Source organism: Barbatula barbatula (genome assembly GCF_947034865.1).
Source record: "Barbatula barbatula genome assembly, chromosome: 7".
NCBI lineage: Eukaryota > Metazoa > Chordata > Actinopteri > Cypriniformes > Nemacheilidae > Barbatula > Barbatula barbatula.
The window spans coordinates 7,781,402-7,802,657 of NC_136770.1; the positions used below are offsets into that span (position 1 = coordinate 7,781,402).

General features: G+C 40.6%; 1 protein-coding gene across 1 annotated transcript in view; it reads right to left on the reverse strand.

The window, feature by feature from the left end:
• The window catches only part of unc80 (unc-80 homolog (C. elegans)), a gene marked incomplete at its 5' end in the record, with an annotated part of 44,576 nt that overhangs the window by 7,577 nt on the left and 15,743 nt on the right, over window positions 1-21,256 (reverse strand). The window contains 38 exon segments of the mRNA XM_079460128.1: window positions 1,220-1,367; window positions 1,523-1,702; window positions 1,796-1,961; window positions 2,036-2,220; window positions 2,300-2,506; window positions 3,653-3,776; window positions 3,867-3,992; window positions 5,659-5,782; window positions 5,994-6,194; window positions 6,286-6,512; window positions 6,644-6,749; window positions 6,861-7,031; window positions 7,747-7,843; window positions 7,932-8,070; window positions 8,431-8,565; window positions 8,687-8,970; window positions 9,066-9,246; window positions 9,407-9,508; window positions 9,584-9,673; window positions 9,987-10,081; window positions 10,781-10,964; window positions 11,074-11,160; window positions 11,234-11,334; window positions 11,422-11,565; window positions 11,655-11,783; window positions 11,887-12,073; window positions 14,196-14,327; window positions 14,803-14,984; window positions 15,582-15,720; window positions 16,274-16,381; window positions 16,599-16,799; window positions 16,885-16,985; window positions 18,565-18,745; window positions 19,282-19,415; window positions 19,562-19,697; window positions 19,783-19,995; window positions 20,481-20,653; window positions 21,163-21,250. Coding sequence (XP_079316254.1) covers window positions 1,220-1,367; window positions 1,523-1,702; window positions 1,796-1,961; window positions 2,036-2,220; window positions 2,300-2,506; window positions 3,653-3,776; window positions 3,867-3,992; window positions 5,659-5,782; window positions 5,994-6,194; window positions 6,286-6,512; window positions 6,644-6,749; window positions 6,861-7,031; window positions 7,747-7,843; window positions 7,932-8,070; window positions 8,431-8,565; window positions 8,687-8,970; window positions 9,066-9,246; window positions 9,407-9,508; window positions 9,584-9,673; window positions 9,987-10,081; window positions 10,781-10,964; window positions 11,074-11,160; window positions 11,234-11,334; window positions 11,422-11,565; window positions 11,655-11,783; window positions 11,887-12,073; window positions 14,196-14,327; window positions 14,803-14,984; window positions 15,582-15,720; window positions 16,274-16,381; window positions 16,599-16,799; window positions 16,885-16,985; window positions 18,565-18,745; window positions 19,282-19,415; window positions 19,562-19,697; window positions 19,783-19,995; window positions 20,481-20,653; window positions 21,163-21,250 — 5,708 coding nt within the window.

The window sequence follows — 21,256 nt, forward strand, 5'->3', positions numbered from 1 at the left end:
CTGGGCCATTCAAGAACAGTCACGGAGTTGTTGTGAAGCCACTCCTGAATTATTTTAGTTGTGTGCTTAGGGTCATTGTCTTGTTGGAAGGTGAACCTTCGGCCCAGTCTGAGGTCTTGAGCACTCTGGAGAAGGTTTTCATCCAGGATATCCCTGTACTTGGCCAATTTCATCTTTCCCTCGATTGCAACCAGTCGTCCTGTCCCTGCAGCTGAAAAACACCCCCACAGCATGATGCTGCCACCACCATGCTTCACTGTTGGGACTGTATTGGACAGGTGATGAGCAGTGCCTGATTTTCTCCACACATACCGCTTAGAATTAAGGCCAAAAAGTTCGATCTTGGTCTCATCAGACCAGAGAATCTTATTTCTCACCATCTTGGAGTCCTTCAGGTGTTTTTTAGCAAACTCCATGCGGTCTTTCATGTGTCTTGCACTTCGGAGAGGCTTCCGTCGGGCCACTCTGCCATAAAGCCCAGACTGGTGGAGGGCTGCAGTGATGGTTGACTTTCAACAACTTTCTCCCATCTCCCGACTGCATCTCTGGAGCTCAGCCACAGTGATCTTTGGGTTCTTCTTTACCTCTCTCACCAAGGCTCTTCTCCCCTGATAGCTCAGTTTGGCCGGACGGCCAGCTCTAGGAAGGGTTCTGGTAATCCCAAACGTCTTCCATTTAAGGATTAGGGAGGCCACTGTGCTCTTAGGAACCTTAAGTGCAGCAGAAATGTTTTTGCGACCTTGACCAGATCTTGGCCTTGCCACAATTCTGTCTCTGAGCTCTTCAGGCAGTTCCTTTGACCTCATGATTCTCATTTGCTCTGACATGCACTGTAAGCAGTAAGGTCTTATATAGACAGGTATGTGGCTTTCCTAATCAAGTCCAATCAGTATAATCAAACAAATCTGGACTCAAATGAAGGTGTAGAACCATCTCAAGAATGATCAGAAGAAATGGACAGCACCTGAGGGTCTGAATACTTAGAAATATTACATGGTCCTGTTTTTCTTTTTTAATAAATCTGCAAAAATGTCAACAATTCTGTGTTTTTCTGTCAATATGGGGTGCTGTGTGTACAGTTATATGAACAGCAAACGGCTGCAATATAACAAAGAGTGAAACATTTATGGGGGTCTGAATACTTTCCGTACCCACTGTATATAGACAGTTTGTGTTGTAAAATATCTCAATGCGCTTTAGATTTGCAAGGGGTGTTTACCTGTGGCTGGGCAGCATTGTGCTCATGCCTGGCTCAGGCTGAGTGGTGACGGACCCTGTGGCGTGACTAGAGAAGCGCCGCTGGGAAATGAGTCTGGGGAGGAAAGACTCGTGCTCACTTACCACACTGGGAATGCTTATGGAGTCATCTGAAAGAGAGAGTATGAATGTTCACTTAACCTACAGCATCATGTTCTGAAAGACATGCCCCCTTACCAAAACACTCCCCTTTTTCCTAAAGTCACAAGCTTGCCTTTATTCACTTTATAGTGAAAAGGAATACTTAAAAGAGAGGATAACTCACTTTCCTCTTCTTCTTCATCGGTACGACTAAGCGTGTCTTGCGAGGGCTGTCGTGAGGGTTGGCTCTCCTGCTCCCAAACCGTTCCTGTACCAGTGTTGGAGCGGGACATGGTAGCCAGACTCAACCTGTATGCCGAGGTGGATGTACCAACGGTACTGATGGACGTCTTGCCTTGATATGCTTAAGAAAGGGGGCGAAAATAATGAAAATAATGAAATCTCTTGTTGTAGAACACAAAAGAGTGCAGTACTTTAAGTAATAAGTCATTCTCACCCGCTCCACTGTGCACGGCCTCTTTCAAGATTTTAAGCTCATTGTTGAATTCGGCGAACAAGGAGCTCTTGCAGAGGGAGCGTGGGATAAAACGACGCTCCAGCTGCTCTGCGATGTTGTGTCGGGCTGTGATCTCCTCCTGAGACTCGGCTGGCTGGGTCAACAGCTAAGAAAAAAAATCTTATTTTAAAACAGGCACAATTAAATATTCAGAACCAAAGACGAAATAAAAACGCCCACCTGGCACTGAATGAAGGGACGCAGCAGAATAAAGATTGGAATCCGTGTGCGCACTATGAAGTCGATGAAATCCCAGAAAGCCAGGCCGCCAACTTTACGCAGGGCCATTTCTTTGACCTGCAGACTCAACTTGTACCAGTGATTACCCAACTGTCGCTCAAAACACACTAAGACCACCTTCAGAGCTACAGAAGGAGAAAGAGCGGTTGTTTAAACGTATGTTATATTTATCATTCAATACATCTCCATCTTGGGCAGTAGTACCAAGGTATGCAGCCTGGCTGGTGGATTCGGCGAGTCCTTCCCTCCGCAGGTCCTTCCCGGTGTCTCCTGGGGTGGAGCAGTGGGCAGGAGAAGCATCCAGCACAAAGTTCTTACTGCGAGAGGTGCTGATGATGCGTGGAGGTAACAGGATGTTAATGACTGTCTGCAGAAGTAGGAACACCTCCGGCTGCTCCAGATGAGAGCTGTCTATAAACACAAAATATATACACTCTTAAAAATAAAGGTGCTTAAAATGTTCTTCTCAGCGATGCCATAGATAGAAGAACCATTAAGTCAAAGGTTTTTTGACAAACCATCTCTTTTTTTTATAATCTGAAGAACATTTCGTGAAACAGAAAGGTTCTTCACATGTTAAAGGTTCTTTATGAAACCCAAAGGCTCTTCTATGGCAGCAAATAACGTTTTGAAGCACCTTTTTTTTAAGTCTTTACATTCAACTGTTTTTTGACACTCTTATAAAGGTGCTTCACAATTTCATAGAAGAACCTTTTTTTGTCTAAATGGTTCCATAAAGAACCACCTGACGAACATTTCTTTTTCACAAAAGAGTTCTTCAGAGTATAAAAAGGTAAGAAAACGATGGTTCTTTACAGAGCCCTGGACTGAATGGTTCTTTGTGGAGCCCAAAATGGTTCTTCTATGGCATCCCTGCGAAGAACCTTTTAGCACCTTTATTTTTAAGAGTATAAATTGTCAGGCTGACCAAATGAGACAATTTTACTTTACATATATTATTGTTACTATAGTTTTATAAAAAATAATAGCTACATTGATGAGTAAAAGCCTTAAGAGTCTTGACCTCCATGAGTTTTGAAGCTATCATACGGCCTCCTGTGGAAAATGTTTTCTCTTCTTATGTATTACAAAATATTACAAATATTGATTTGTTTAGGAAACAAACATTTTCCTAGCTTTCAGACTTTAAGAGCCCAGAATAAATGGCTCCTTTATTATTTTTTAAAAGCATCCTGTGGTGAGACGTTAAGAAGCTGCAAGATGAAATGCCAAGATAAAACTTGACGATGCTACAATATAACATATCTTAGATTTTCTTTCTTGAATATTTTGAGTCACAAAATAATTCAAACAATTGTGTTGCAGTATTCCAACTGTGTTATTCCACACTTTTCATGAGACTATAATTCTAAGATGTGGAAAATATAAAGAAAAGATGTTAGGAGCACCCACAAATTTGCCAGAAGAAGAGATTATTATTTAAAAAAAGCTATGACATACTGTATGTGGCATGGCTATGACATACTGCCATGGTGTGGATGGTCAAACCGCCCACCCCTAAATATAACTAACTTCAGTTTGACTCATGAGGCAAACCTTTACTTCCTGATCCCACAGTCAACACAAATGGAATCAAGAGGTTAAGCAGCATCCCCTCCCGTCTCTCCTGATTGGTGAAGGGTGAGATCACATGACTGAGTGGGAAGTCCTCCTTTAAAGCCTAGAATTGGAAGATTAAGACAAACCATCATAAGATAATACTGACAAAGAACTGGAATGTTCATATTTATAGGAAGAAACTGGATTATACCTGGATCTGCATGGCAACCAATCGCACGACTGCTGTACTGAAGGGAAGAGGAGGAGACAGATACGGACTCAGATGCAACAACGGCAGTCCATCTGCCACACTAGAGGGCCCCACCACTCCCATCACCTAAAAACACACATACTTTACACTGTCAAAATCTAAATACATCTAAATAAATATTTGTATTAGCAATAACTTTATTAAATATATTTCAAGTTCATAATGCAATTATACACAAATATCATTTTTTTTTTAAATCAATATATTATAAATCACAATTATAAGGGAATAAAACACATTCATAGAAAACATATGGTAATTTCTTTGAAATTATGCAAATTCACTTAAAATGTCAATAAAGCCTGGTGGGACATTGTTCCCAGTCATGCACAAAACCATTACTCTCCAATATTTCCACATACATACACAAACACATCGCACAGTGAAGTCAGATACTATCAACAGCAGAAATATATTTTAATCATTCTCAGGATATTAATTTTTTATATCAACAGTGACATTTTACGAGTAAAAATTATATTTCTTGATATCAAGAATAGAATTTCTACTAGTAACAATAACTATTTTTGATATCACTAATTACATTTTCACTGGTAAAAATGTGGATTCTAGATATCAACAATCATGTCATCACTCGCAGAAATGTGTATTCTTGATATCTGTAATTGCAATTTTACTAGTTAAATATAACAATAGGCTGCCATTGGAATTCAATTTCAGATATCAGAAATGCAATTCTTACTAGTAAAAAGCATACCATTTTGATATCAACAATGAACTTATGAACTGATATCAAGAATTACATTTTCTGTCATGATTCTGCTGCATCATGTCATGTTTCTCTAAGTATAGTGGCATGATCATGACAGAACCTCATGTTTAATGTGGAGAGAGGTAATTATTGTTGTTATTGCCTACCACACGGTCTCGTCTCTGTTCCCATCCTCTCGTTATTGATTAATGCCCTACACCTGTTCCCCTTTTGATTTGCTCCCTTATATAATGCCCTTGTGTCTTCTGTCTTGTGCTGGTTCATTGTGGTTTGTGTGGTGAGTTCACGTGTCTTGCGAGTCTAGTCTAGTCTAGTCTAGTCTAGTCTAGTCTAGTCTAGTCTAGTCTAGTCTAGTCTAGTCTAGTCTAGTCTAGTCTAGTCTAGTCTAGATGTTCATGTTTATAGTTTATTTTAGTCTTGTTAAAGTGTAGGTAGTTTTAGTCCTGTCTTGTTGTTTTATCCATGTCATGTTATGTTACCCCCACGTGGGTCAAGTTCATGACAATTTTCACTAGTTGAAAGCTCATTTTTGATATCTGTAAATTAATTTTATTATGTTGCATTTGGTATTTTTGATATCAGGTAACAACTGCATTTGTGATATCAGAAATAATGAATTTCTTAAATGTCAAAAATCTTATTGATATATGAAATTGAATTTGAATGGCAGTCTTTTGTGATATTTAACTAGTAAAATGCCATTACAGATATCAAGAATTAAGTTTTTTAGTAGTTGAAATATTAACCGGCTGAAATATTATATCAAGAATACACATTTCTGCAAGTGATTGCGTGATAGTTGATATCAAGTATTCACATTTTTACCAGTGAAGATGTAATTACTGATATAAAAAATAGCGATTGTTACTAGTAGAAATTTTTTCCCTTATATCAAGAATTAGAATTTTTACTAGTAAAAATTGAACTGTTGATTTCAAAATTCATATCCTGAGAATGATTAAAAGCTAATTCGGCTTGCCATAGGTGACTGTGACTCACCAAGTTGACACAAACATTGATGAGAGACCGCAGGTGAGGGAGAAAGGAGATGATTGGCTGTCGGTGGAGTGTCATACAAATCCCTTCAATAAGACTGCTAGCTGCCTCCCACTCCACCTGCCGCCTACCCGAACAACACACATGGAAATAATATTTTTTTCAAAGTGTGTGAGATTAAATATAAAAAACAAACTGTGGTAAAAAGCATAATAGGTACAGATCTGTAGCTGATGTCACGTGAAAGTTCCAGAGGTCCCAAAACAATTAAATTTGTTTCGAGGCTCAAAGCAAAAAACAGACAGATGACCCAAAATTCTTAGCTACGGTGAACTCACCTGAGTGTGGGCATCTTATGAATCTTGTTAAACATGCGGTCCAGTCTCTTCAGAATGAGGATGAGGGCGGGACGAACGGCCTCTGCTGACCAATCGGTGATGGGAAGCATTTCTGTGACGTACCGCCGCAGCCCTCGGCTCTCCATGGTAAGTGTGTCATAAGGTGCCAGTTTTAAAAGTGAGTGAGCAATTTCTGCCAGTCTGAAAAACATGAAGGTATAAACATTTTCTCAATATGCACTGAATAAATGTTTTGTGTATTGTGTATTTTCCTCAGTGACCGATATCTCACCTCATATGAGACTTGATGTCCAGCAGTTCTAGCGCAGTGACCCTGGGTTCTCCTGCCACGTTCTGCAGGATTTTGAGACGTGGGCCGCAGTGCTTGTAGAACTCGGTGCAGATGTTAAGCAGAGACTCGCGTGGGCGTCTGAACTCTTCGCGTGCGATGCGTTCGTCCAGTTCCTCCCTCAGTATTCCCTGACCCTCCTCCAGCAAGTGCAAGTTATCCCTGCAGAATCAGATCCATTTCAATCACATTGCATTATTTGCTCAATTACTATACAGCATAAATAATGAGTAAAAGACCCTAAACGTTTCACGGGTAGTGTACGTATCTCCTGTCTAGTGTTTTCTTATATATAGATACATATCTGCAATGACCTGGTGTTTGTTCCCCCCGACGTGGCGTGGTTGGCTGTAGTCGCTCCTTTGTGTCCTTGATCACTTCGACTCATCTGAGGAGCAGCCATAGGTCTAAGAAACGAGAATTACATAATAATAATTAGACATGACCCCTATAAAGGGAACATCTAGGACTTAAGGGCAGGGTGTAATTAGAATAAAGGCATGTGTTGTGGGTCTCACCGTGTCAGAGCCTCCACACTGTAAAGCAGAGCCTGTAGAGAGGTGGCCAGAGTGGCAATGGCAGCGATCTCATCCCTAGCTGCAGACACAGACTCTAGACTATGCGTGTTACCCTTCAGCTTCTGTAAGTAACATGGAACCAAAGCTTCTAGAACCATGAGCATCTGGAGACTGATAGAAGGAAGAGAAAGAGAGAATTGAAGATGTTAAGTTGGGAAGATGATGAATATAGCTGCTTTGGTATCTTCCGCCCTCTTAAACTCCCTTTCCAACAGTAGCTACAAGTTGTTGCGATTCATCTTTATATACTGAGGACCACTGAAAGAGAGTAAACCTGTAGGAGTGTTAAGGTAAGTTTGGATTGTGTATTTTTATGTGTATTCTCGATACATTTCTTCATAGTTCAAAGGTTACAACAAAAACAGGCACTGTCCGGTTATCGTACTCTGATTTTGGAGGATAAAAGTTCTTTAAGGTTAAAGTCCCCATGAATGGGAAGTTGCGATCCTTTTATTTCCGAATTTGGAAGCATATCTAAGTGAAATGGAATTCCTAATGAGAAAAATTGTGGGTGTGGCTTTTGTCTTTCTCTGTAATTTGATTGGATGTATAAAAGCCGGTGTTGCTTTTTGAAATGGAACAGGCAGCAGACTGGCAGATGGAGCCGAGGAGTTAACGGATGTTCCACCAAGCCGTGGATAGATGGATGGTCATTACAGGAAGGAAGTGCATTTTCAGATTTAACTAAAGATTATGAGTGCACACGGATTTTAAAAAGACAATGACCCACATTGATTAAGTATTTACAAAAAACGCTGCAATATTCACCCAAAAATTCATTTTTAATTTCACTGGGACTTTGAATTAAGATGTGCAAATGACAAACCTGCGTAAGGATTCTGGGGCATAAGCAACCACTGTGACACACAGTTTAATGGCTTCACTGATCGAGAAAGCCAGATCTTCATTCCCATAGCAAAAATCTGAAACGAACCATAAGCATCAGATCAATGCAATATCCTAGCAAACTATCTGTTTGAATAAAATAATGAGACATGTATGCCATCTTACCCAGAGAACGGAGAGGTTTCTCAGCCTTCACCAGCTCAAGAACATCCAGGGAATCTGCGGTATCTCCCTCCAAAGATACCAGCAGGTCAAAAAGACACTGTGAAGATACACCTTTCGACAGGCCGGTACTAGTGCGGGTCTATGAGAAAAAAGATTTATACGTGCATTGTGTGATATAATATGGTAATTATGTTAAGCAATGACAGTTACATGTCTCTTTGTTGTACTTGATTCTAATTGGTCAACCAATATTTATCTTTATTACATGGCTCGTTGTAATGCTTGATTCTGATTGGTCGGTCGTGACATTTGCAGAAAAACAGACCAATCGAGGTAAACGTTTAACCCATTTAAAGACGCAAGTAATTTAATGAATTGAAAAATAACATAAATTTAAAGATATTATTCTGTAAGTACTCAAGATTAACAGATATGCGTTAGCTCTGTGAGTTATGGTTAAGAAATAAGATTTTTTTTATTTCAAGATAAGCGCTCTTACTGTGAACTCCAGAAGTGGGGCAACACTAGCAAAAAGCTGCAAGATGAAGGGTTTGCGATGGAGGATATAAAACTGCCTGCAACAGAATTCAATCCCTCGACGCAGCAATGGGTTACTCTCATAATCCGCATATGTCTTCCATGTACAGCGAGGAACAGAAACAATACAAAGCACAATAAACGTTGTAAAATTAGTATCATGAAACATTTCTAAATTATATGATAATAAAAAATTGCTTTGCATTTGTGCCGCTCACCTGAAGCATTGTGGGTAGGATCCACTGGTAGCCACTGAGAGAGAAGAGGTGGTTAAAGTGCACAGCTGTGTTGATGGCAGTGGCGCTGTATTGTCTGAGGAGGGCGGTGTCCTCGGGGTGCAGGAGCAAGGCACCGTTGAACACATTCAGAAACAGCATAATCTCATCACCCCAGGGGTATTCGCTGGGCATGCCCAGAAACATCTCCTCCAGTAGTTTGATCCAGAGGACTTTGTGTAAAGTGTCTAAGCCAAAGAGCTCTTTGCCTGAACATAGAATGTAGACTACAATGAAAAACACATGAATGGAACTACACAAAGTTGTCTAAAACAAGAACTAAGATAACAAAAAAACTAGGAAGGTGTTGCTTGTAACTCACCCAGAGGCTCATTGAAGAGGGTGAACTCGGCATCGATGGCAGTGCGCGGAAACGACGGCAGTCGCAGAAGGTCTTCCTGGAGCATGGAGACATGGGATTGTTTGTGCATGGCAGGCATACGCTGAGTGAGAGAGATGATGAAAAGAACTCGACCAATCTCTTCCAATTTTCTGGAGAACACCTGTACAAAAGAATTAGATCAGACAATGCAGTGAGAGGTCACCAAACATATGCTTGTTTGTGTGTAAAGGTTCTAAATTGACCTCATGGAGAATCATAATGTCAAGTTGCTCGTTTTACAGACTTTTGATCAGATTTTACTCTTAAAATTCACAACACACCTGTTTCTGAATAAGCTCCTGCCCCTTTTCTGGAAGCATGTGAACCAGGTTGAGCTGAGGAGACACAGATCTTCTGAAAGGGTAGATGTCCCGCACGTAGGTCTAAAGATGGGCACCAAAGAAGAAGATTATTTCATGCTTTTTATAAACAATGTAGTGTTTAAGATAATCGCAAACCTTGTCATAGTGGATAAGGTTCCAGCGCTTATCCATAAGAAAATAGTTAGCAGACCGAGCCTCTGGTATATTGAAGAACTCAAGACACTCCTGGTGTGAAACAAATCAACAAAATTGTAAAATAATCCATTATATAGTCTAAATATAGTCATGGCTATATGGTGTTATAGACAGAACACGCGTCGTCTTGACTAAATGATGCCTAAATAATGCTTCCAAAATGCTTGCCACACTATAAACATATTAATAAGATTAGTTTTCTTTTTGCTAGAAGACATGTATACAATCATCAAATAGGTAAGTCTAAAACGATCCAAAAATGTTGGAATGTATCATTACTTGACTAAGCAGTCTACATCTATTCCTGTCATACACAAAACAAGCCTCCAACTATGGCACTGACCTTCAAAAGGGCTTCAAATTGGGTGTCTTCATGCACTGGCAGCTGGGTGGGTATGTCACACTCATTCTGTCCATGAACCACCAGGGTTTTGGTTCCTAGGCACATTACAGGTATAGCATTGTGAACTATGAACACAAGCCTTGCAAATTATTATAGAAAGGACATCACATCTCTTCCCAGCAAACACACAACGTTGTCACAACGTATTTACAACACTGTAACAACATATTGAAAAGGTTAATGTTTCTACGTTGTGCAGTGAAGGTTGTCACAACAACGCTGTCCCAATATTGTCATTTACCCGCCTATGGGGCCATTGCTTTAGTTGTATGTAGGTTGAACGTAGGACAACCAGCAAATTACATTAAAACGTCACTGTGCTGAAGCACATTAAAGGTGAATTATATAACGCTGTATTTAATTGTAACTCTTTAAAGTTTACACGGTAGGTACTGATTATATTTGTTTTTGCTGTCAACATTACAGAACATTATTAATTATTAACTGCTTATAGATATATATTTATCTGTTGTGCCTATATAACAAAAAATGTAGGCCAAATTGGTAATACACAGAAATGAATTGCTATGGAATCAAGAATTAACGAAAGTTTTCTGAATGTCATCTCACAGAGTGTGGCAGAACAACTTCACCAAAGCCGTCCAGCATCTTGTCACAGTGTTGCCAGAACAGAGAGAGCGTACCAGAAAAATGGAACGTAGCACCAACGTTACCACAACGTAAATGGGTTTGCTGGGTTATTGTTTGTTATTAATATTACTAAAATATGCAACCTGGCATAGATGCAGTGACCAGGAGCTTGACTTCACACTGTTCTTTCTTCATAGTCTGTTTAAGATCTTTGAAAAAGAGTCCTTCCACATAACCCACAATTTCCCACAGGAAGGTCAGGGTGGCTGATATGGCATCCATACCCCACTCACAGGGAGTTCTTACAAAGTACATGATCAAACCCACCTGGAAGAAAGTAAGAACAATGTATTTAACTGTCTATGGGCATGTCTCTACAGCTCAAGACTTGCTTCAGTCTTCACATTAATGTTCAGAAAGCGAACTGAGGTCTCACCAGATAGTTGAAAAGAATGTGAGAGGTCTGCGCAGGCAAATCCCCAATATTAAGCAGCAGTTTCCTCAACATGTACATCAGCTCGTCCTGCGAACAATCAAACATTTTTATACACCACACCTACATGACTCTCTTGGAAAGCATGATCAAATATTCTTACCTGTCTGTTACTGACTGTGAGTTTCTCCAGAAAGTGCCTAAGAACCAACGCTGGATCTTCAATCAGGCAGTTCCACAAAACCTGCTGAGCCACAGCACATACTGTGGAAACACAAAAGAGTTAGCTAGTTAGTGGTAAGAAAAAGTAACTGTCAAAAAAAATTAAAAGATCCTTTAAAAGTTTCTCACCTGCAGCTCCGTCGTCGCGCACATCTCCATCTTCCATCAGGTGCACAATGGGCAACACAGCAGCACAGATGCATGGTGGAAAAACAGCCTGAGGTGGCTGCAGCATGTGATGTGTCGGTGTGAGCTCTGCAGTGTTCTCGTCATCTTGAAAGAATGCATATACCAAACTCTGTAACGAAACTTTCATGCGTTCTTGGACTTTTGGGATCAAAATATCTTTATATTTGTCTTACCCTCAACACTGACCACAGAGCGCACAGACCACACAGAGCCTCTGCGGAAAGAGTAGTTTCTGTGAGAGTTACTGGATGCACAGGAAGGGCTGACGGACAGGCGGCGTGATGTCAGGTTCATCACATCTTCTACAGTTGGAGAGGAGTACACAACATATTACGTTTAGACAAATAACCAGCTGCGGGTTGATCGCTGTGGGTGAGTGAAGAAAGAAATTATTTTATTTCACACCCTCTTCCTCCTGCTCGGGCGGGGGGCTACACGTGGGTTCATAGCAGGCCTCTTGAGAGATAGGGATGGCGGTTATGATGCTAGCCTCACGACCAAGTCTTCTCTTCTCTTCCTCTTGCTGCATGTTCTTGAGGATGTGCTCTGCCCGCTGGTGAGAGCGAGACACTGCACGTGCCGAAAATGATTTCTGAAATTACAGACACAAACTCAAAAGAAGAACTAACGGTTGGTTGACAAATAATAGGACATTATTAAAGTTAAGGCCTTTACATGGGATTATGTTTTCGAATTTTTCACCCATGCATATTTATATCCGTCAGGAACAATGACATTGGGAACATAGGTTTTCCTTGTTTGACTGGACCACAAGCACTAGCAATATATGTCACTCTGTCAAGCAACTCCAGCAGGCCCACTTGTCCTTGTTCTTCAGGCGTTTCCAGTTTTATGTCTCTTAACACCCTGTGCCTAAAATTATCAAGACCAACACTCATGTCTCATCGGGGAAGCTATTAAGAAGAAAAAGCTGGAGACGGTCCTTCCTGCAGGGTGTTTGATGGCATCAGTTTAAACGGATGTTCAGTGGAACATCGAGAACTAGGTTAAAAGAGCCCTCTGTAACATTTCCTGTTGGAAGTCTGCAACAGTGTCTGTTTTTTCTGCTTTTGTCCGTATGTCAGTCCTTGAATGGGGTCAGTTCTTAAAGCTGCTGTGTCGCTCATGAATCAAAACCAATGCTTTCAGGTATGGTCAGGAATTGATGGTCTCCCTATTGCCTCCTGTTCTGTTTGTGAAAAAAGTCCCCTAGACCACTTCCCTTGGGACTGCTTTGTCCTCTGCCCATCCCTAAACGCCCTTGGTCCCAATTCTGTCACTAAACCTCCCCCTCCAGTTAATGACCTGCCACTCTTGCAGCATTTGTCGGGATCTTCAAAGGTTTCCATCCGCATCCATGGTCTACCTCTGGATGTGGTATCCAATAAGGACGGCTATTTATTTCTCAATTCTGGCAGGATATCTGTCATATCTCAATCTGTCCTTTGGACTTAGAACGGTGAGCAGGTTAATTGTGCTTGCCTGTCTGTTTACTGTTCGCCGCTTTGGCAGGGATCGCTGACAGAGCCGATCTGTGCTTATTCCTCTTACCTGTATCTGATCTCCCTTGTTTGCTCTACTCCTATTTATGTCTCTATCTCTCTTTACCTCTATTTCACCATTAGATTGAGCTCAGTTTTTCCGTTGCCATCCCAGCTCGTCCTGTTTTGGACGGTCTTCATTTTGGGTTTGACCTATGACTTTGTGTCATTTTTTGGTAACCCACTTGAATCACTATTTTCCAGCTCCAGCTATTTTTTTATCGCTTTTCTCCATTTTTTATTTTTCAAGTTCTTTTTTTCAGAACATCCTCAGTTCTTATCACATAAAAAATAACAACCTATAAGCTGTTCACAAACCCTGGCGATGTGGCTACATATGTAACCAACATGCATGGTATATTTTAACCTGTCTAACACATAATTAATGTGTTAATAAAATATTTTTGTATTCTTAGCATTTGCTTACAAGCAATCTCTTAATTAATTTTACTACATGGCTCGTTGGAATGCTTGATTCTGATTGGCCAGTCATGGCATTTGCAGGTTCCATATTCCCAGATAACAACCTCTCAAAGCAGCAAATCATTTTGAATATAAGACAAATTAAATATAAATGTCTTTTAATAACATATTTGACATTATATTTACAAATCATTAAAACAAAATGCCTGTTCGTGACATTTGAACGTCGTTTCTTACCTTAAAACTGTAAGTAAACAGCTTTTCCTCACAGAAGGTCTGCATTCGGTAAAAATTAGCTAATAAAATTTTAAATTAACATTTCATGTCTATTTTTTTCTATTCGGCATAATGCACAAGCAGCAGGCTGTTATCGTGAAATGATCCCCTTCATTTTTATACAAGACCCTTTTATTTCTACAATAACAACCGGCTGCCTGTACATTATCACTTACATAGATGTGATCACTAACAGAAAAAAGTATTTTGGAAATATGATAATGTAATATACTGAAATAAGGATCCTAATGGAATATTATCATGAATTTATCCTTAGAAGGAAGACTTAAAACACTGATCACATTGTGTATGCATTATATGGATAATAAAATGTGTGGTTATAAAATAAAACGTCAAAAAATATAAGTCCTGTAAAACATTTTAGTTCTGCATAAAATGCATTTCAATCTATGTAATACAAAGCAAATGCTTATTTTAATACATGCTATGATCATTTTAATGTAATGGACTTACGGACTGATCTTCGCTGATTGCGTCAGGAACACCGCCGGCATTGACAGGAACCCACGGAGGGTCAAATATGGGCACACATGGCATGCCCAGGATGGGAGAGGGCAGCGTAAAATTAATGCTGGGTGGAGGAATCTATGAAAGAACATGTGCAAAACCATATAATGAGAAAATGAGTGTAGTGTTAAACATGCAATTATAAAACGGTCAGTTCTGGTGCTTGATTCTGATTGGTTAAGCTGAGTTCTAAGCCGTTATAAAATACCACCATTTATAACTGCTGACCGCACTGCATAGCCTAACTATCACTTTATTTACTTTATTTTAAGAAACCTTGCTACACGTATTGAATAACCGTTTTATAAAAGCAATAACCCCCACGAGGCAGCTGGTTACAAGTGCATTTTATAACTGCTAAGGGCATTGATGAATAGATGGATATTTTTATCCTTCAATGCCTTCTTGAGGCTTATTGCTTTAATATGACATGCTGCAACCGTTTAAATGAAAATGTTTGTTTCTAATCTGCAGCTATGTTTGACGCATCGCAACATGCTGCCTGTGTCCGGTATGAATACATACAGAAAAACACTTAGTTTACGAGTAGTACCTTGAAGATTTGCTGAGCTCCCTCCTCCATACGGGGCCACACCTGGTATCGAAACCTCCAGACATTGTAGAATTTTAGAATGGAGTTGATCCTCTGACCTGCTTCCTGGTGCTGAAACTCAGCCATCATCATCTCGGTCACTCCATCCGGCACCTTCACGGCACACAGCAGGAACATAGCACCTGTGACATGGTTAACGTGACGATGGTGTATGTGGAGAGAGAGAGAGAGAGCTCATGTTAGTGTTGAATGAAATTGAACCTCTGATAAAAGCAATACATGCAATACATTCTAGGAGATTCTTGTCGGAGTTGTCTTGTAAGGCTTAATGCCATGTTTATTTTGCTTACTATCTGGAAAAGAGTTTTGGATATGCTACTAAAAATGTGTAATCGTTCATCCTCATGTCATTCAGAACCTGTATAGGTATATACCTGTATATACCTTTTTTCTTCCCATTGAGAAATGTTTATTTCTGTTTATTGAAAGCTAATATCTTCTTTAGTTTTCTCCAGAAGAAGAAAGTCATACAGACTAGGGATGAATAAATTATAAAAAGATTTTCATTTTTGGGTGAACTATCCCTTTTAAAATGCTGGCTAGTATTTGGAACAGAGCCACTGTCATCATAGCATTATATCATGATATATAGGTTTCACAAGCTGGCGCTAAAATGTGTGGCTTAGCAGAAATAATGAAACGCATTTCAAAGGCCAAACTAATTAATGACACGGTGACTAGACTCCCCAGACAAGCAGGAATAAATGACCCAGACAAACCTGCAGCTGCAGCCATATGCTCATCCACGCTCAGCAGCAGTTCCCAGGCTGCCGGCAGAATGTCTCCATACATGTCTTCAGTCAGGATAGGGGCCGCTTTTATGAGCAAGGAGAGAGGGGCTGGAGACAGGCTCATTACCTAGAAAATAAAGCACGGGAGTTTAACCAAAATAAAACCGTCATCATCTACACAAAATAACTCTTTCATCTGCGGAGCACAAAATATTTTTTGTGGAACACTTGGTTACCAACATTCTTTGAAATACAGTATACTTTGTGTACTACAGAAAATAGAAAGTCATACAGGTTTGGAATGACTGGTGTGCATAAATTACTATCTAACAATCCCTTAAACTTAAAAAGACTAAACAAGATTTTAATGAGAGACGCGAGTGGGTGTGGCTTCGGCCCCCGAAAGCGGACACGCCCCCAAGAGTACGGATAATTTAAAAAGAATTTAACAACTTATTTTATTCAATTTTGTTGATTTACACACTTAGAACACGTATTTAGTATTGGTTTACCCAGACTTTTAGTTGTCTGGTGTCTCGCAATAGACAACATGTTAACCCAACAACTGTTTTCATGGCTTAAATTGAGAAAATTATTTGGTTGTGGTTCTCCAGGGCTTTGGGAAATTTATAAAAACACAGCAGAAAGCGAATTTTGATCTTGTGTGTGGTCACCCTCACCTGGTTACGGATGTACTTCAGCATGCCAGTGTCTTTTTTTCCCTCAGCATTGCAGTCAGTGGGCCGTCTTTTCATGGACGGGGTCCGAAGGCATGATTTGTCTGAGCACTGAAGGTCAGAAAAAATAAGCAATTTTACTCTTCATGTTCAGCTAGGGGGGTGCACAGTTAGGGGTCCCTTTATTTCAAGGGACTTATTCGAGACCCCTTGGTGGATAGAGAAAAGTTACAGAGGCCCCTGGTTAATTATTTTACAATAAAATAAGGGTCATAGGCTTATAGTTTTGGTCAAAACACCACAAAACCCTTGAATAATACTGCAGCACCTCTTTGCTCTTCTTAGCCCTGCCACTGATGCTGCTAGTGGCGCTGCTCTCTTTCAGGCTGTCCACTGTCTCACCGTACAGAAGTTTGATAGCACGAACGAGCCGAGCACAGGAACGGCTGTGACGCTGATAGCAACGAGGGTGACAGTAATCCACATGAGTACAGATGAAACTCTGCTGGTTGCACAGCAGAATCATGATCTGGAAGTTGCAAAAGAGGAGTGTGTTAAACAAAACTGTTTAATACGTTTGATTTAGATGAAGCAGTCATAGAGCTGCCACTTACATGCAACCATGACATGTTACGATGGTAGTTGTCCTCAACACCCCCTGTGCTGCCAGGACCCTCGGGTTCAATGCTTGGCTCACTAGCACTCCAAGGGCTCCCTAAATATGTGAAAAGTACTGTAAATGCTAGATTTACTAAGCAGGGCAAAATAGCATGAGAGCGCAATTTCAAAAAAGCTCAGATGGGAATTTACTAACAAGGTGCATATTAAAAAACACAGGCGCAATATCTCATACCCATAATGACCAATGCAATCTACTAAGAGCAGCACAATTTAGTGCAGGGTTTAGGACATGCTTTTGTTGGGTGTTACATAAAGCCTCTTATACCAGTACAATGACGACCGCAAACCTCAGTAAATTTCATTATGTGTGTTCAATAAAAATACTCCTATGAATACATCTGCAATAAGGATAGTAGCTAAAACAGCTATGGCCAGCGGCAATTCTCACTGCGTGACTTTAGTAAATGCAGACAGTAGTTTTTTTACGGCAAAAGATATGTTTGCGCTTTTGCAATTTGTTAGTAAATTTGGTGCTTAGTATGTAAAATGTACATGAGGTTATGCTATATGATCAATATTGTCATGGCGCAAGAGCATAACTATATTCACAGTAAGGACCAGCCTTCAGTACCTTATTGCTTTTATAAAACAGATCCCACATAATTACAACATAAGAGTACATTAACATGATACTTTATAAGGAAACATGCAATATGTACTGTATGTGGATGAAGTCACAGTTTTCACAAATTCACATCTTTTTAATTTACACAGATATGATTTTAGTTAGTTCTTAGTACTCTGGTGTGTATTAAAGTATTCATTTTGCCAGTAAGTTTGGTTTAAGTTAGTAATATGGTGCTGTGTCCACCAAGGCTTTTCTGCCGACGTGCAGCGTTCAAGAAATAACCCTGTTCAAGTTTCTGCAACCTCCGATTTCAAGCAGCGCCTGCTGTTTTCAGCCGCGTAAAAGGGCCTTGGTGGATCTTATAATGGGCGTGGTAACATGATTTCTTCATTTACGATGGAGTCATTGGGGAATATGGGCGGGACCTTGATACCGCGGTTTCACATCACGCTCCAAATAACATCACTGGCGCAATATGTCTGCGGCCATAACTCAACAATTTGGCTTCCTTTTTCTACAATGGAAGTGAATGAGGTCACGCCATCCATCTTTTTGTACAGTCTATGGTTGAAAGTGGTGTTGGCTAAATGCGCCCTGGGGATAAATTGGCATGATAAAGTTTTAATTTTGGGTGGAATTATTAACTATAAATGATGCTATGTAAACAGAAAGCAACAAACATATCTATGGGTGTTGCAGAGTGATAGCAGTTTGAATTAGTTGTATCTGACCTATATCAGTGACAGTGTCTCTACTCTGAGAGAGCAGCCGTTCTGACTCAACATCATTTTCAGATTCCGAGTCTTGTCTTGACATCTTAGTGCTTTTCAGACTGCCGGCACGGCGGATGGATGAAAGTGAGCCTCCTTTCTTCACTCGGAAACTCCTTGCACCTTTAATCTGTAGCAGCCGAGAGCCACCAATACGAATCTTCCTAATCGGTGCTGAAGTGAAAAGAAAGAACAGGACACAAAAAGAAGCAAAATGAGATGATTAGGCTTAAACAAACATGCTCATAAAAGTGATTATTTCCATTCCGATTTACCCAGAGGCTCTTGTGAGGATTTCTTCTCCTCACAGCCAGTGTCAGACTTGAGAGTATGACTGCTACTGTTCAAAGAATCGTGTCCATCTTCGTCATCCAAGATTCCTGCAAAACTGATCTTCCTCTCGTAGCGGTGACGGCCTAGCTCAGGATCCAGACGCAAACGACAGCTTTCTAAATCCTACGGAAGCCAAGAGTCCAGTCTGGGACATTAATGCTTTTACACTGTGTGTTCAGTCACACGTTCATGTAACTTAAAGGAATAATTCACCCTAAAATGAAAATCTTTCATCATTTACTGACGCTCATGTCAATTCAAACCTATATAACTTTATTTCTCCTGCAGAACACAAAAAATATATTTTAAAGAACGTTGGTAGCCAAACAACAATAATAATGCATTTTATTTAATGGCACCTTTTAAAACACCCAAGGTCACCTCACAAACAGGCAAAGAATAGAATAAAAGTACAATTCACTACACAAGACGAGAAACACAACAAACACTCATCATACAAGGATAAAAGGCCCGTCGTCTTCCATTGTATGTACACAAAACCACAGAGACATTTCTCAAAATATCTTCTTTTGTGTTCCACAGATGAATAATTATACTAGTTTTAACCAATGTGAGGGTAAAAAAATGCACTTTTATTTCTGGATGAACTATGCCTTAAATGAATGTTGATGGCTAAATGGGGCAGTACTGATACTGACCACTAGGGGCTCAGTTCGAGGTCTAGGGAGACAGGGAAAGGTCTCTCGCAGGAAAGTGGTGATCTCCAAAAGTAACTGACAAGCAGCCATCTTCAAAGCGAAGGGACAGCCACACTTTGTAGGGTTGACTGTGTCTGTCAAAACATCAGAATAATCGTGAAAATATTGGTTTCGTGTAGTCAGACCTTTAGTTACACTGGTCTGAGAAATGTCCACTTAGGAAGAGCTGTCTTAATGAAATGTTAATTTTTTACATGCCATTTTGATATTCCACTCTTACTGTCATCTAGATAATCTTCTTCCTCGTCCTCCTTCCTCGCTCGCCTCTTGCTTTCTTCATCGTAGATAAAACCCAAGATGTTGGCTGGACTCTCACTGTCAGAGTGGCAAATTTCACTCAGACGAGTGCCTATTGCCTTGAGGAGGATAAATATGGTCAAACACAAGAATGAATGATTAAAGGCCAAAATCTACATGTGTATCAGGATGTGTGTGACTCACATCCCCCCACTGGTAAAAATGTTTGGCAGCGTTCCACTGGAGCTTGGTGTTCCTTTTATTTCCTGCCACAGGTGATCGCCCTCTGGACAACCCTCTTTTAGTGATGTTCACATGGTGACCTTTCATCCACTCGGGCCAGTTGCCACGGTTACAGCGATGCACGAAACGGGCACACTCCAGAAAAAGCGAGGCTCTTGCCACCACAGGGGCTTCCTGGCATTTATAGGAATAAAGTACAGGCATTGAAAAAACCGTAAAAGACAAATTAAGAAAAATACGTTCAAGTTTTGCTGGTTTCGAATGTTTAAGACAAGAGTCACTTATTTTAATTTAAAGGGATGGTCCACCCAAAAATACAATTTCTGTCATCATTCACCCTCAGGCTGTTCAAAACATGTAAATGGGTATTTCATTTACATTTACACACTTGGGGGGTTCTTTTATTGCATTCTATTATTCATTTGTATCGGAGTATGTGCAATCGCTGGGATCAAACCCATGACCTTGGCGTGCTAGCGCCATGCTCTAACCCCTTAGCAACAGGAAAGCTTCCGTGGAACACAAAGGAAGATATTTTGATAAATGTCTCAGTGGATTTGTGTCCATATAATGGAATTCAATGAGGGCCAATGTTGTTTGGTTACCGGCTTTCCTCAGAATATCTTCTTTTGTGTATCACATTAAAACAAATTACTAACCAGGTCCAATGCCGCAGCTAAAATTGAAGCATCTGGTATAGTTCCCGGCTCACAGCAGTTCAACAGGAACTGAAACCTCTTCATTCCCTGTCGGATCGCACCCAGATTCACGATGTTCTTATTCCTCATGGCCTCCTGACTGGCTGCCAAGCGCTCCTGGAATCCATGGCAACCTGGTTGAATGGGGGGTGGGGGATATGGATTTGTGTCATTAAAAATCTACTGTGTGACACAGCTAGACAGTTTTAACAGCTAGCCGGTGAGTATGTATCTGGTGATATTGAATGAACATGCAAATCTGTTTGTGTTAATTATTAAAAGCAGTACTTTTGAACCACAAATATCTAAACGGGTCACATTTGGAACTTTTAACCGAAGGTTTCACGACAACTCTGACAAAGCTGAGGTGGGCTCATGGTGCCAGGTCATAGGTCAGAGAACCACAGTCCCTCTTCCAGTGGAAACTTCCCACAGAGATGAGCAAACACACAGAGAGCTGGCATGGAAGATGGTAGAGGAGAGTGAGTGTACCAGAAGCACAGGACACGTCACGGACGGGCACACACAAACACAAAGAGCGTATTGCGGTCGGGGGGTGTGAAAGGACACCCGAGGGTTCTACCATCTTTTTCCTCTGTGTGGTGAAGCTTGGAAGGGTTCCTCCGACCAGATCTCCATTTACCGAGCCGCTTGAAGAAATTCTCCTCTTCCTCTCGCCCATACTCAATTGCGCTACCCTCCGACAGCTTCACGGCGCTGGTGAACTTGACCTGAGA